The sequence below is a fragment of the Myxine glutinosa genome, chromosome 13, assembly GCF_964187855.1.
Source record: "Myxine glutinosa chromosome 13, kmMyxGlut1.1, whole genome shotgun sequence".
NCBI lineage: Eukaryota > Metazoa > Chordata > Myxini > Myxiniformes > Myxinidae > Myxine > Myxine glutinosa.
In genome coordinates, this window is record NC_136273.1 from 85,651,144 (window position 1) to 85,663,218 (window position 12,075).

Genomic DNA, 12,075 nt, shown 5'->3' on the forward strand with positions numbered 1-12,075 from the left:
CTCGGCTGGTTGGCTCCGCCCCAGATGGGACCGGTCCGCCGCTTCTATTGGGTGCGGGGGTTACCGGGCTCCGCCCTTGACGAGGAGCTGACAGCGAGCCCCTACTTGGTAACCCCGTCGAGCACATGTTCGATGGCGGCTCGTTGGAAAGGCCTGGTGCCCTCCCAACACCCCCTACCCCCCAAGCCGGAGTGAGGACGCGCACTCCCCGCGCCGCCGCCGTTGTTGTTGTTGTTGTTGTTGCTGAACCGTGAGGAAGAGCTGCGGGGAGGTATTGGGAGGTCCTAAACTTCCTAACGGTGCCATACAATCACATTCTGGTGCAACGAAGAGTCAGAATTAATGGAAACGAGTCCTTAACTGACATAGACTAAGAATAACTAGCAAGATGTCCTATAGTTGTCTTACATGAGATGCGGTGAACCTGGGTGCGACATTTAATGGGGGAAATAGGGGGAGGTCGGGTCTACAGAGTGTTGTTTACAGAAAATGGGACTAGGGAATGGGGGATTGGGGATAGTTGGGAAGTATTGAGGAAATAGGGGAATATTTACAAGCGGATATGGATGGATGCAAATCCCATATCCGCAACAATATATATATATATATATATATATATATATATATATATATATATATATATATATATATATATATATATATATATATACAAAAATACATGTGCGGTTTTATAAAACTAGGGCATGCCCGTACTATATCTATATCTAAAATTATATCCCCCCCCTCTATTTACATGAAATGGTTTGGTCCAAAGCGAACGGCTTGCGAGTACGGTGACAATCCCCCCCCTCTATTTACATGAAATGGTTTGGTCCAAAGCGAACGGCTTGCGAGTACGGTGACAATCCCCCCCCCCTCTATTTACATGAAATGGTTTGGTCCAAAGCGAACGGCTTGCGGAGTTTGGTAAAGAAATCGCCATAACATGCCCAAACGCGCAGGAAAGCGAAAGAATCGCAAATTAGTTTTAATTAGTTTTAAAACATAGTTTAACGCCAACATAGCGGCAACATAGTTTGCCAACGTGAAATAAATGAATACGCTCTCAAATGTGCCGTCCGAGGCAGAGTCTGTTCGGCACGTTCGGCACACGTGATAGCTCGCTGCTCTCTGATTGGTTGAATCGTTTTTTGGACATAGCTCGGTAACTACTTGTCCGATTAATATGAAACCTTGAAAAGGCACATCCTCGGGTCCCCAGCAATATACCTGGCAAGTTTCAAGTATATCGAACCCGTGGTTGTCGAGAAACAGCGGTCACAGACATACAGACATACATACATACATACATACATACATACATACATACATACATACACACAGAGATTACTGGAATTATAGATAGATAAGAGGTCCGCTTTTTGTATAATACTAGGGCATGCCCGTACTATATATATATCTAAAATTATATCCCCCCCCCTCTATTTACATGAAATGGTTTGGTCCAAAGCGAACGGCTTGCGAGTACGGTGACAACCCCCCCCCCCCCCCTCTATTTACATGAAATGGTTTGGTCCAAAGCGAACGGCTTGCGAGTACGGTGACAATCCCCCCCCTCTATTTACATGAAATGGTTTGGTCCAAAGCGAACGGCTTGCGGAGTTTGGTAAAGAAATCGCCATAGCGTGCACAAACGCGCAGGAAAGCGAAAGAATCGCAAAGTAGTTTTAATTAGTTTTAAAACATAGTTTAACGCCAACATAGTTTGCCAACGTGAAATAAATGAATACGCTCTCAAATGTGCCGTCCGAGGCAGAGTCTGTTCGCCACGTTCGGCACACGTGATAGCTCGCTGCTCTCTGATTGGTTGAATCGTTTTTTGGACATAGCTCGCTAACTACTTGTCCGATTAATATGAAACCTTGAAAAGGCACATCCTCGGGTCCCCAGCAATATACCTGGCAAGTTTAAAGTATATCGGACCCGTGGTTGTCGAGAAACAGCGGTCACAGACATACAGACATACATACATACATACACACAGAGATTACTGGAATTATAGATAGATATGCCAACAGTCTTTTTTGGGGGAGGGAGGTGTGTTCTCGTGGTACTCTCGAGTAAAGGGGGGGGGGCGTCTTCTCGTGTTTTGGGGGGGGGGAGGTGGGGGAGAAGGGTGTTCTCGTGGCGCTCCCGGGGAAGGGGGGGGCGTCTTCTCATGTGTTTTGGGGGGGAGGGGGTGGGTGTTCTCATGCTTCTCTCGGGAAAAGGGGGGGGCGTCTTCTCGTGTTTTTTGGGGGGAGGGGGGACAAGGGTGTTTGCGTGATGCTCTCGGGAAAGGGGGGGTCGTCTTCTCGTGTTTTTTTGGGGGGGGAGGTGGGGGAGAAGGGTGTACTCGTGGTGCTCCCGGGGAAGGGGGGCCGTCTTCTCGTGTTTTTTTGGGGGGAGGGGGTTGTTGTTCTCATGGTTCTCTCGGGAACATGGGGGGGGGGCGTCTTCTCGTGTTTTTTTTTGGGGGGGGGGACAAGGGTGTTTGCGTGATGCTCTCGGGAAAGGGGGGGGGGTCGTCTTCTCGTGTTTTTGGGGTGGGGGAGAAGGGTGTTCTCGTGGTGCTCTCGGGGAAGGGGGGGCGTCTTCTGGTGTTTTTGGGGTGGGGGGGGAGGTGGGGGAGAAGGGTGTTCTCGTGGTGCTCTCGGGGAAGGGGGGGGGGCGTCTTCTGTTGTTTTTTGGGGTGTTGGCGGGGGTGGGGGGGAGTGCTTCTCGTGGTGTTTTTGGAGGGGTTACAGTGTTATTTAAATGCGGATCTCTTGTCGAGGTTTCAATCTCCGTACTCGGTGAAAGACGTGTTTTGGATCGGAACTGAGATCGCCTTTTATTCTCCTGTTATAAATATGCCAGACTGGAAGGGAGGATCGAAACACGCGAATATGCGAGACCCTGATACCCCAACACCGGGAGACCCCTCCCTCGGCCGTTCCTCCTCCCCACCCATGGGATGAAGAGACCTCGCCCTCCCTCCATTGGTACGGAGTGGAATTAGCGACCTGGCGTGAGCCATGGAGGAATTGGATCGCGTGATGGTCGCCTTGGCGGAGCGCGCCCTGTTCGGACTGGACCGCGCGTCGCGGATCCACGTGTCCCGGCGCTCTCTATTGAGGAGACGAGCCGTGGTTTTCCGGGCTCGTGTGCTGCACCGAGCGATGGTCTCTGTGCTGTGCGAGGTACGGGTCATTCGCTTGGACCTCGACAAGCACCCTCCGGAACCTCATGCACTGGAACAAGTGGTACAGGTGCGGCGTTTTCACTCCTTTCTCCCCCCCCCCCCCCCCCCCGCAACCCCCCCATCATTACGCGGTAGTTTTCTCATGGTAACGATGGTGGTGGTGGTGGTGGTTATGGCTGCTCTGGACCCATTGATCCGTGTCCGAGAGCAGTCGTTCGACCGGAACAGGTAAATCACACATTAGATGAACCGTTTGGTGGTGTAACACGACCTACCTGTGACCCATCGAATTGCGTCGTCCCTCGCATGGAGCACACATACACCTGTGAGCTGTCTGGTGTGGGTTCGATTCCCGACCGACTATAAACCATCAGATAAGTACTTCACAGGTTGTTGGTTTAACCACAATTAGGCTGCTTCATGTCATGAGCAATCAGGAAAACAGTTTCCTTCTTACGACGACAACGACAACTCGTTATTATGCAGAAAAACGAACCTGTCATATCAACGAGACTTAATGAATAATATTATATAATACATTTGTTACAAATCAATAGGTGTGAAAATTGTCCTGGATATGTGCATGGATGGGATTAAAGGGTTCGAGTTTAGTGTTATTTGTTTTTGGGATTAAAGGGTTCGAGTTTAGTGTTATATGTTTTTGGGATTAAAGGGTTGGAGTTTAGTGTTATATGTTTTTGGGATTAGAGGGTTTGAGTTTAGTGTTATATGTTTTTGGGATTAAAGGGTTCGAGTTTAGTGTTATATGTTTTTGGGATTAGAGGGTTCGAGTTTAGTGTTATAGGTTTTTGGGATTAAAGGGTTCGAGTTTAGTGTTATATGTTTTTGGGATTAAAGGGTTCGAGTTTAGTGTTATATGTTTTTGGGATTAGAGGGTTCGAGTTTAGTGTTATAGGTTTTTGGGATTAAAGGGTTCGAGTTTAGTGTTATATGTTTTTGGGATTACAGGGGGTTCGAGTTTATATTGTCAGTTTGCACGGGTGTGTAAATGGTGGGACCAAGCTAAGTTTGTAAGCTAAGTGGCATGGAGCCAAGTTCACTAAGTTTATATAATCCAGAACTTTGCCACTAAGCAGATGCAAAAACAGGGCGTGGGAGAGAGGCAGAGAGAAGGTGGGTGAAAGGTAGGTGAAGCCGACACAGACAGTCAGTCCGTTGCGTTCAACCAGTCCTCACAAAGTGAATCACCGAAGCATGGAGAAGAACCCGAGTCAGTCGGTAAAGCTGCACCAAAGATGACGAAGAAGGAAAATCTAAGCTGAAAAGGTGAGGTGGTGGAGGGACTAATAAGCTCCGAGGATATGCATCGATCAACACGCCAAGTACCTTCTCAAAATGGCGTGAAAATCACCCAGAATAGCGCCAACAATGGAATATATAACAGGAGTTCAATGGCCATGACATGGAGGTCCCACGAATGAATAGGTGAGGGAATTCAGCTGAGACTAATACCTCTATGAGTATGTATAAGAAGAGAAGTTGAATCTTCACCGACCAGCGCACAGCGGGTTAAAGTGGGTTGGTCATGGGAACACGAATACCTCTGTGGATTCGCATGCAAAAGACCCCGATTCCTCCTTTACTGTGTATGTCCGTTTTAAAAGGACACGAGCAGGGTACGACATCTCTGATGACGGGTTCGTAGATTTCTCACCTCAAAAGAGCAATCTTTTTGAGTGTGTATTGGTAGAAACAGGAACTCAACCTAAAGTGACGATGTGAACTGTGCCAGGTGGGACATTTACCATTTACCATTAATGGTGGTCTGCTAAGAAGAGGAAATATCGTTGGTGATTAAAATTCGCAAATACACTGCCATTTCATGTCAGATCATTTTCTAAGTGGTATCATGCACAGCTTCCAACATTTTATCGTCAATGTAAGTGTTTGAAAAGGTTAAGATGTCCTGATTACCTCGACAAAATCAGGTGAGAATGCCCCATCTCGATATTAAAGTATATTAGCAACGGTACCCGCCCTAGGGGCGGGGCTTCAATTGGGGGGCCCAAATGAAAAGGCAAAATATCAGAAATTGAAGGCTTTTTTATTTTAAACGATTCATATAAACATCCGTTAAATCATATCACAAGCAAATCATCAAATCACAGTGATGTGGTTTTTTTATTGAAATTCTAAAAATACTGTTTAGATTTTGATGATTTGCGTGATATTTAACGGATGTTAAAATAAATCGCACCTCCCAATTGAAGCCCCGCCCTTCAGGGCGGGTACCGTTGCTCGTCATATATAATGGCGATACAACAATTTTTACCGCTTTGCTTTGAAGAATGGGAATGAAGGGGGAGGGGCGTGTTAATGTCTGGTTGAAGGCTTTCGGTGGTGAGGGGCTTGAAGCCAGATTTTAATCTTAGAGCCGCCATGTTGGTGCTCGCCGTCACTGCGATGCCAAGCGAAAGATGCCTCAGAGCTGTCACATTCACAATCGCGATGTCATATGTACTCCCAATACGTGTACCAAATTCCCGATACGTGTAACTGTACCAAATCAACAGTTAAAAGGATTTTGAGCCGATAGGTGTTACGGCTTTTGCAAGATCGATGGCGACAGCGATCTGTTAGCGTATACACCGCCCAAATAGCTATGTGGAATTCTCTCATGTAGAGATTAAACGTCGTTTGAACTTTGGACGAGGTCATTATTTACTTTTAATGATGTTTATATACGAATGATGTTTAATGATATTTATATTGGTTTTGAGTCGTCCTTTCCACATATCTCGTGGGATTGTGAGTTGGAGGGACGGCCGTGATGGCGGGGAGGGGGTTAGAATTCTCTCAAGCAGGGATTCAACCCGTGTCCTTATAAAAGGTCTTTGTCCGAGGTCACTGAGTCCGATCGGTGCAGCTGTGCAGCGATCGGTGCAGCCGTTTGTGCGGCACCCGGGAAAACAACATCGTCACAATGAAAACATCGTCACAATGAACGTTATGCGAACGCGAATGTTATGCGGGAGTCCAAACCTGAGAATGCTGGAGACCAAAGCTGAAATTGGAAAAACTAAATAGCCTCTTTTACTCCTGGAGATCCCAGGATTACCCACCCAAAATATTGTTGCGATCGGTTCAGTGGTTTTTGCAGTACCTTCCAACGGACAGACAGACAGACAGACAGACGGACGGACATTTGGTGAGTTATAGTAAGATAATATGCACTCCTTGAAACAGAGCATGGAAGCTCAAGAGGATGCGTCCACGCCTTCTTCTCCTCGTATTCCTTCTCTCCTTTTATTCTAAAACTCTTTTCTTTTTTATTCTAAAAATTCTTTTTCATCCTTGTGTTATTGTTGGTGTGACTTAACAGCAAATGCAACATTTTCCAAGCACAACTATAAAGAGCAATCTCTCGCCAGGACATGTTTTCAGTGGTTTTTAAGGCTTTTGTGTTAAAACAAATATGGCGTCCGAAACATGTGACCGATGACGTCATCATTTTTTCGCCACCAATTTATCGCGAGATGATGCTCAATAAATTTCATCTTGATCAGATGAAGTTTTGTACTTGTCGAATTATGACGTCATAATGGAGGCACCTATGACATCGTCATTATCATATGTTATTCCCCATGAAGAGTTCTTTACAATGAGCCATGTCTCAATTTTTTTTATATTCAGCGCTTTCAGAGTTATAGAGGTGCAAAGTTTTTCGGTTTTTCCAAGATGGCGCCTGCACCACGTGCCCTATGACGTCATAATTATCATTGAAAAATTGTACAGCTGGAGGTGCACCTATGGTGAAAATTTCCGGTCAATCCGACCAACGGTTAATCATATTTATTCTGTGCGGACAAACAGACAGACAAACAAACAAACGGACTCAAATGCAATACCCTCTCCTCTGGTGACTGGGCCGTAAACAATATGCACATGCAAACAGACACATACACATTTAATATGCACACATACTGACATACACACACACACACACACACACAAATATGTACACATATGTTGCAGGTCCTGCAAGATGGAAACAGAAAGCACGAGTCACCTCCGAGTCACCTCCTATTGGGATGTAAAAAACTCATGTCAGAACAGCTGTATACCCCAAGGCACAACAACATATGTAGAGTAATCAACAAGGTATGTAGAGTAATCCACTGGCACATCTGCAGAAATTTCAATATCCCAGTTCCACAAAACTCATGGGAACATGAACCAAAAGCAATCATTGAAAACAAGGACATAATGCTCACGTATGACCTGATGATCCCATCCAGCGTGAACATAGGAGACAAAGCATTGTGACCGGACATTGTACTCAGGAAGAAAAAAGGAAAAGACAGCATTGCCGATTGAGATATCAGTATCCAGCGATTTTGGCCGAAATAATGCAGTAATGAAGAAAATGACCAAATACCAAGACGTTAAGAATTAAGTGAAAACATCCTGGAAGCTGAAGTGCCGAAATTGTACCAGTGGCAATTGGGGCAACGGGAATGATGAAGATGAACCTTACAGATAACTTAAAAACCATTTCTGGGAACATTACCACAAAAGAAATACAGTTGGAGGCTGCACAGGGCTCAGTGACAATTATGAAAAGAGCCCTTGGAACAAAACACTGAGAACAACACAACTTTACAACTCAGCACATGAATCGCAATCCTACTACAATCCTACTAATCGCAATCCTAATCAATAAGCAAGCGGGGATGGATTCCATTCCACCTTCTAAAACCCAAATTATGGAGATATTACAACCAATGACTCACACACACACAATAATAGACATTTCTCCTTTCACCAACACATGCAAAAGTCTAGTATACCAAACAAAAGATACATTTTTACAATGTATTTTATACGGTATTTTATTTGATAAAAAATGCATGTTTATGAAAATGGTACAATATATATTTTGTATTTATAACAGTCCTCACAGCCGACAACTTCAGAAGGTGGAACAGAATACCACTTCAGCGTTATCACCCTATATATTCATATATTCAATAAAAAAAATAATTCTCAATTTATTAAAATATATTACATTTTTTTCGTTCGGCAGTTTTTCATAATTTTCTTTCATAAGAAATTTTTCATAATTTTCTTTCATAAGAAAATTATGTCCAATTTTTTCCCCTTCAATCCAATATGGCTGCCATACTATGTGATATATGACGTCGAAGTTGGCAATAAAATATGTTTAGAGTTTCGCATCGATCGGACAAGCGGTTGGAGGGAAAGACCTTTTTAAAGCGTAAATATATGGACGTGGACACAGACAGACACGCAGACATGGGCATTGCAATACTCTCGCATTCCCTTCAGGACTGAAGGACAGGACTGATGACTGGATGAACATGATGGACCAGTGTGTGCACCGTCAAACCGGACTCACCACCGACCTTTCACCCACTGTGTCTCTGTCTCTCTCTGTCTGTCTGTCTCTATGACTTTCTCTTTCTCTTTCTCTTTCTCTCTCTCCCATGCCCTGTTTTTGCATCTGCTTAGTGGCAGAAAGGAGCATCGCGAGACTAAACATTCAATGAAATTGAGTGAGCAAATGTGAGTGCTGTATTTCTTTCCTAAAACAAATGATGAAAATAACATTAATTTTATTCATATACGAGAAGATTTATCCCCATGAAAGGAGCACTTTTGAGGATCTGCATATTGCCCATGAACAAGGTGCTCAATTTCTGCAGTGAAAAGCTTGTTTATCCTCAACCAAAAAAGAAGACTTTTCCCAATTAAAGAGGCACAACCATTTAACTTGGCATCTTTGAAATATACTGGCAACGGGCAGGAGACGAGACGAAAGGATAGCAATGAGATGGAATGGCGATGCATATTCACTCAAGATCCCACTCGGGGAGCGACAAAACAAATGTCTTCTTGTCCATCGAAATCCAACTAACTTTCGTGCGCATACACGTACATGGGGTTCATCACCTCTGGGACCATCCTCATGCACGGACATGGGGTTCATCACCTCCGGGATCATCCTCATGCACGTACATGGGGTTCATCACCTCCGGGATCATCCTCATGCATGGATATGGGGTTCATCAGCTCCGGGATCATCCTCTTGCATGGCGAGTCTCTCTCAATGGCCGCCCGCTGGTGCGCATGGTACCATCGTTCAGGTGTTCTGACCCTCTCTCGGGCCCTACAGACCACTCTTCAGTCATGGCCCGCTCTGGCCAAACTGACCGTGATGATTCCTTTCAAATGCCTTATTAAGTGTACTGTGCATTTCTGGTGCCTTTTGTGCCCAACTCCTCACCTGGCCTCACCTCATCATCATCAACTCATCTACAGGCAGCAGCCTCCTCACTCTCTGCAGACCTGGACAATATCACAGACTGGTCAAACAAGTGGAACATGTCTTGCAATCCTGGCAAATCTCACACTCTTTCTATGTCTCTCCGAAAAGATCGACTGGACAACCCTCCCATCTACTTTCTCAACAATCCTCCCCAAGAAGTTCTGTCACTCAAGCTTTTCAGTCTCACTATCAGCCATGATCCTTCCTGGCTTTAAGAGATTGGACATGCACTTGCTGAATGGTCGACCCAAGAGAGGTGACATGACCCAAGTGTTCAAAAGGATCATTTGGTTGTAATGCTAAGATACCAACGCATGAGAGGTCACGAATGGACGTTTTACCAACAATGCAGATGAAACATCAGAAAGGATTATTTTGTGAAAGGATCATCACTGATTGGAAGCGTTCCGCAACATGGCGTTTGGGCCCGAACAGTGAAGGCCCTTAAGACTCCTTTAGATCATTCAGACATTTAGACTTTAGACTGGAAATGCAGACAGAACCGCTTGCACTGCCTCTCCCTCTGTGTCTATTTGTGAGGAACAGGTAATATGAGTGGAATTGCCAACACGTTGATTGAGGTATGCCCACTGCCGTGGAAAGAGGCTGACGTTTCAGGCGTTAACGCGTCATCAGAGCAAAGACAAAGGGGAGGGGGGGGGCCTAATGGAGGATTTTTGGGATGAAGAATTGTTTTATTATTATTATTATTTATTACTAAATGTTTACAAAGGCCCTAAAACGGAAACTCCTTCCTCACGAAGTGTTATAATGTTAATAATTTTAAAGGGATGATGACTTCTCTTCCTTCACCACCTGTGCACGTTTTCCAATGAACTGTCCAAGCTTCTTATGTTTCCCTGTGATTTCTGCCTCCATCAGGAAACCGAAAACCTGTGTAACACGTGCGACCTTCTGCCTGCTGCCATGGAAACAGATCAGGCCACACATGTGCTGGAGCAGGCCCGGCTCGAGCTACGGCGGCTGGTGAGCGTCCTGGTACTGGTGGGAGAGACCTCTGGGGTGCATGCCTCCACTCGCAGACTCCACTCATTGTACGAGAGTCTGACCTTCCCCGAGGGTGCAAGGCCGGACGGGTCGTCGTCCGGGCCTCCCCCGATGGGGCCGCGGAAACCGGCGACCGCCAGAGCAGCCTGAACCGTATGGAGGTCAAATGTCAGACTCATGCTCTACTCGGTGTTTGTGCCTTCCTTTGTAAAGCTGAGGAATGTTACACAATATCTCATCTCAAGGTCTTTCCCCTTCGTTGGTCTTCAATTGGGAATTTGTGATAAAGGAATAAACGGTGTTTTTCTATTAAATTTTACTGCTGACTAACAATATTGCAGTTCTTACACCTGTTTGATAATTATCGAACTATAACGGGAACTGGTAGAGCACACATACCTCCACCTGGCTGAACCGTTTACGTTTTGTATCCCACTGACAGGCCAGATCTGGATCCGGACCTGAACCAAAATCTAATCAGCTTGTTCTTGTCACCTTACCAACTCATCTACCTAGTTTAGTAGGAATCCATCCACAACTTTTTGAGTTATCATTATGTATACCGGTTTTGGTCCCATCTAGTAGGCGATCAATGTGTAGGTCCCATGACAATGCAGGAGCCAAGGTTTAAGGTGGTCTCCATACAATTGAAGGGTTCTGCACAAAATGGATGGCGGTTACCTCTCAAAAATGCTTGCATTTTTGGCGACGTACCAAAATCCAATATGGCCGCCACCAGAATATATATATATATATATATATATATATATATATATATATATATATATATATATATATATATATGTATTGTTGCGGTTTTGTAATAAAGGTTAATTTCCCCTCTTAGTTCGTTACACCACAACATGTAGCCTCGCGATAGTTCAGTTATTTCTTAGTAAATGTAAGCGTAGTCCTTTTCCTGTGTTTAGTTTTGCGTTTAGTAGGCCAGTGAAAATTAGGTGTCCTTATGGCGCTTTGGTTTGGTATTGGCGCTGAAATATCACGCGGCAGGCCTGAACAAGTCAACCGAGGCCGAAGGAAGGCGGGGCAGGTGGAGCCATCGGTAAGCCCGAGCCGTCAATCAGGGCTCGAGGGGAGTGGCTGACCACTGCGGCAGAGGCGGGGTTTGGAACATTCGAGTGAGACTCTGGGGAGGGGCCATAAAACCCTGCTCAGAGCCCCCTGCCTCAGATGAGTCAGATGAGCCCAGGAGACGAGAGGAGTTGAGAACGCGCGTGAGATTGCTTCGAATTGAGTCGTATCGCCCATGAACCTCGTTGTATACGAACTTTTCCCTGCTCCCCGCGCTCCGTGCAGTATTAATCGCGCGCTGTAAAGAACGACCCGCGCTGAGGATTTTCCTTCCTGCCTACCTTCGCCGGGATATGTGCTGTGACCGCCAGAGGGCCACGCCGAGCTGTTCCCAGAGCGACCGAAGCAGGCGCGTTTGGCGCGCGAACATCCTTCCTCCATCTCCCCGTGTATGTGAGTGGGCCCATTGTCTGGGCATAAGTATAAGACTGACTAAGTTCTGTCCTGTGTCCCGTTCCTTCTACCAATCATTGTGTATAGT

The 12,075-nt window shown here is 45.6% G+C and overlaps 1 protein-coding gene across 1 annotated transcript; it reads left to right on the forward strand.

Moving 5' to 3' along the window:
- The first annotated feature begins 2,965 nt into the window (after positions 1-2,965).
- Positions 2,966-10,830, forward strand: LOC144888611 (uncharacterized). The gene is made up of 2 exons (XM_078767175.1): positions 2,966-3,251; positions 10,377-10,830. The coding sequence occupies exons 1-2, from the start codon at positions 3,018-3,020 to the stop codon at positions 10,650-10,652; spliced, it is 510 nt and encodes a 169-aa protein (XP_078623301.1). The 5' UTR covers positions 2,966-3,017; the 3' UTR covers positions 10,653-10,830.
- Positions 10,831-12,075: the final 1,245 nt, after the last annotated feature.

Bases quoted from the DNA above. Each gene is read 5' to 3' on its own strand.
- LOC144888611 (XM_078767175.1), top strand. From the start codon at position 3,018: ATGGAGGAATTGGATCGCGTGATGGTCGCCTTGGCGGAGCGCGCCCTG. The intron at 3,252-10,376 runs GTGCGGCGTTTT...TGCCTCCATCAG, and splicing joins CACTGGAACAAGTGGTACAG to GAAACCGAAAACCTGTGTAA.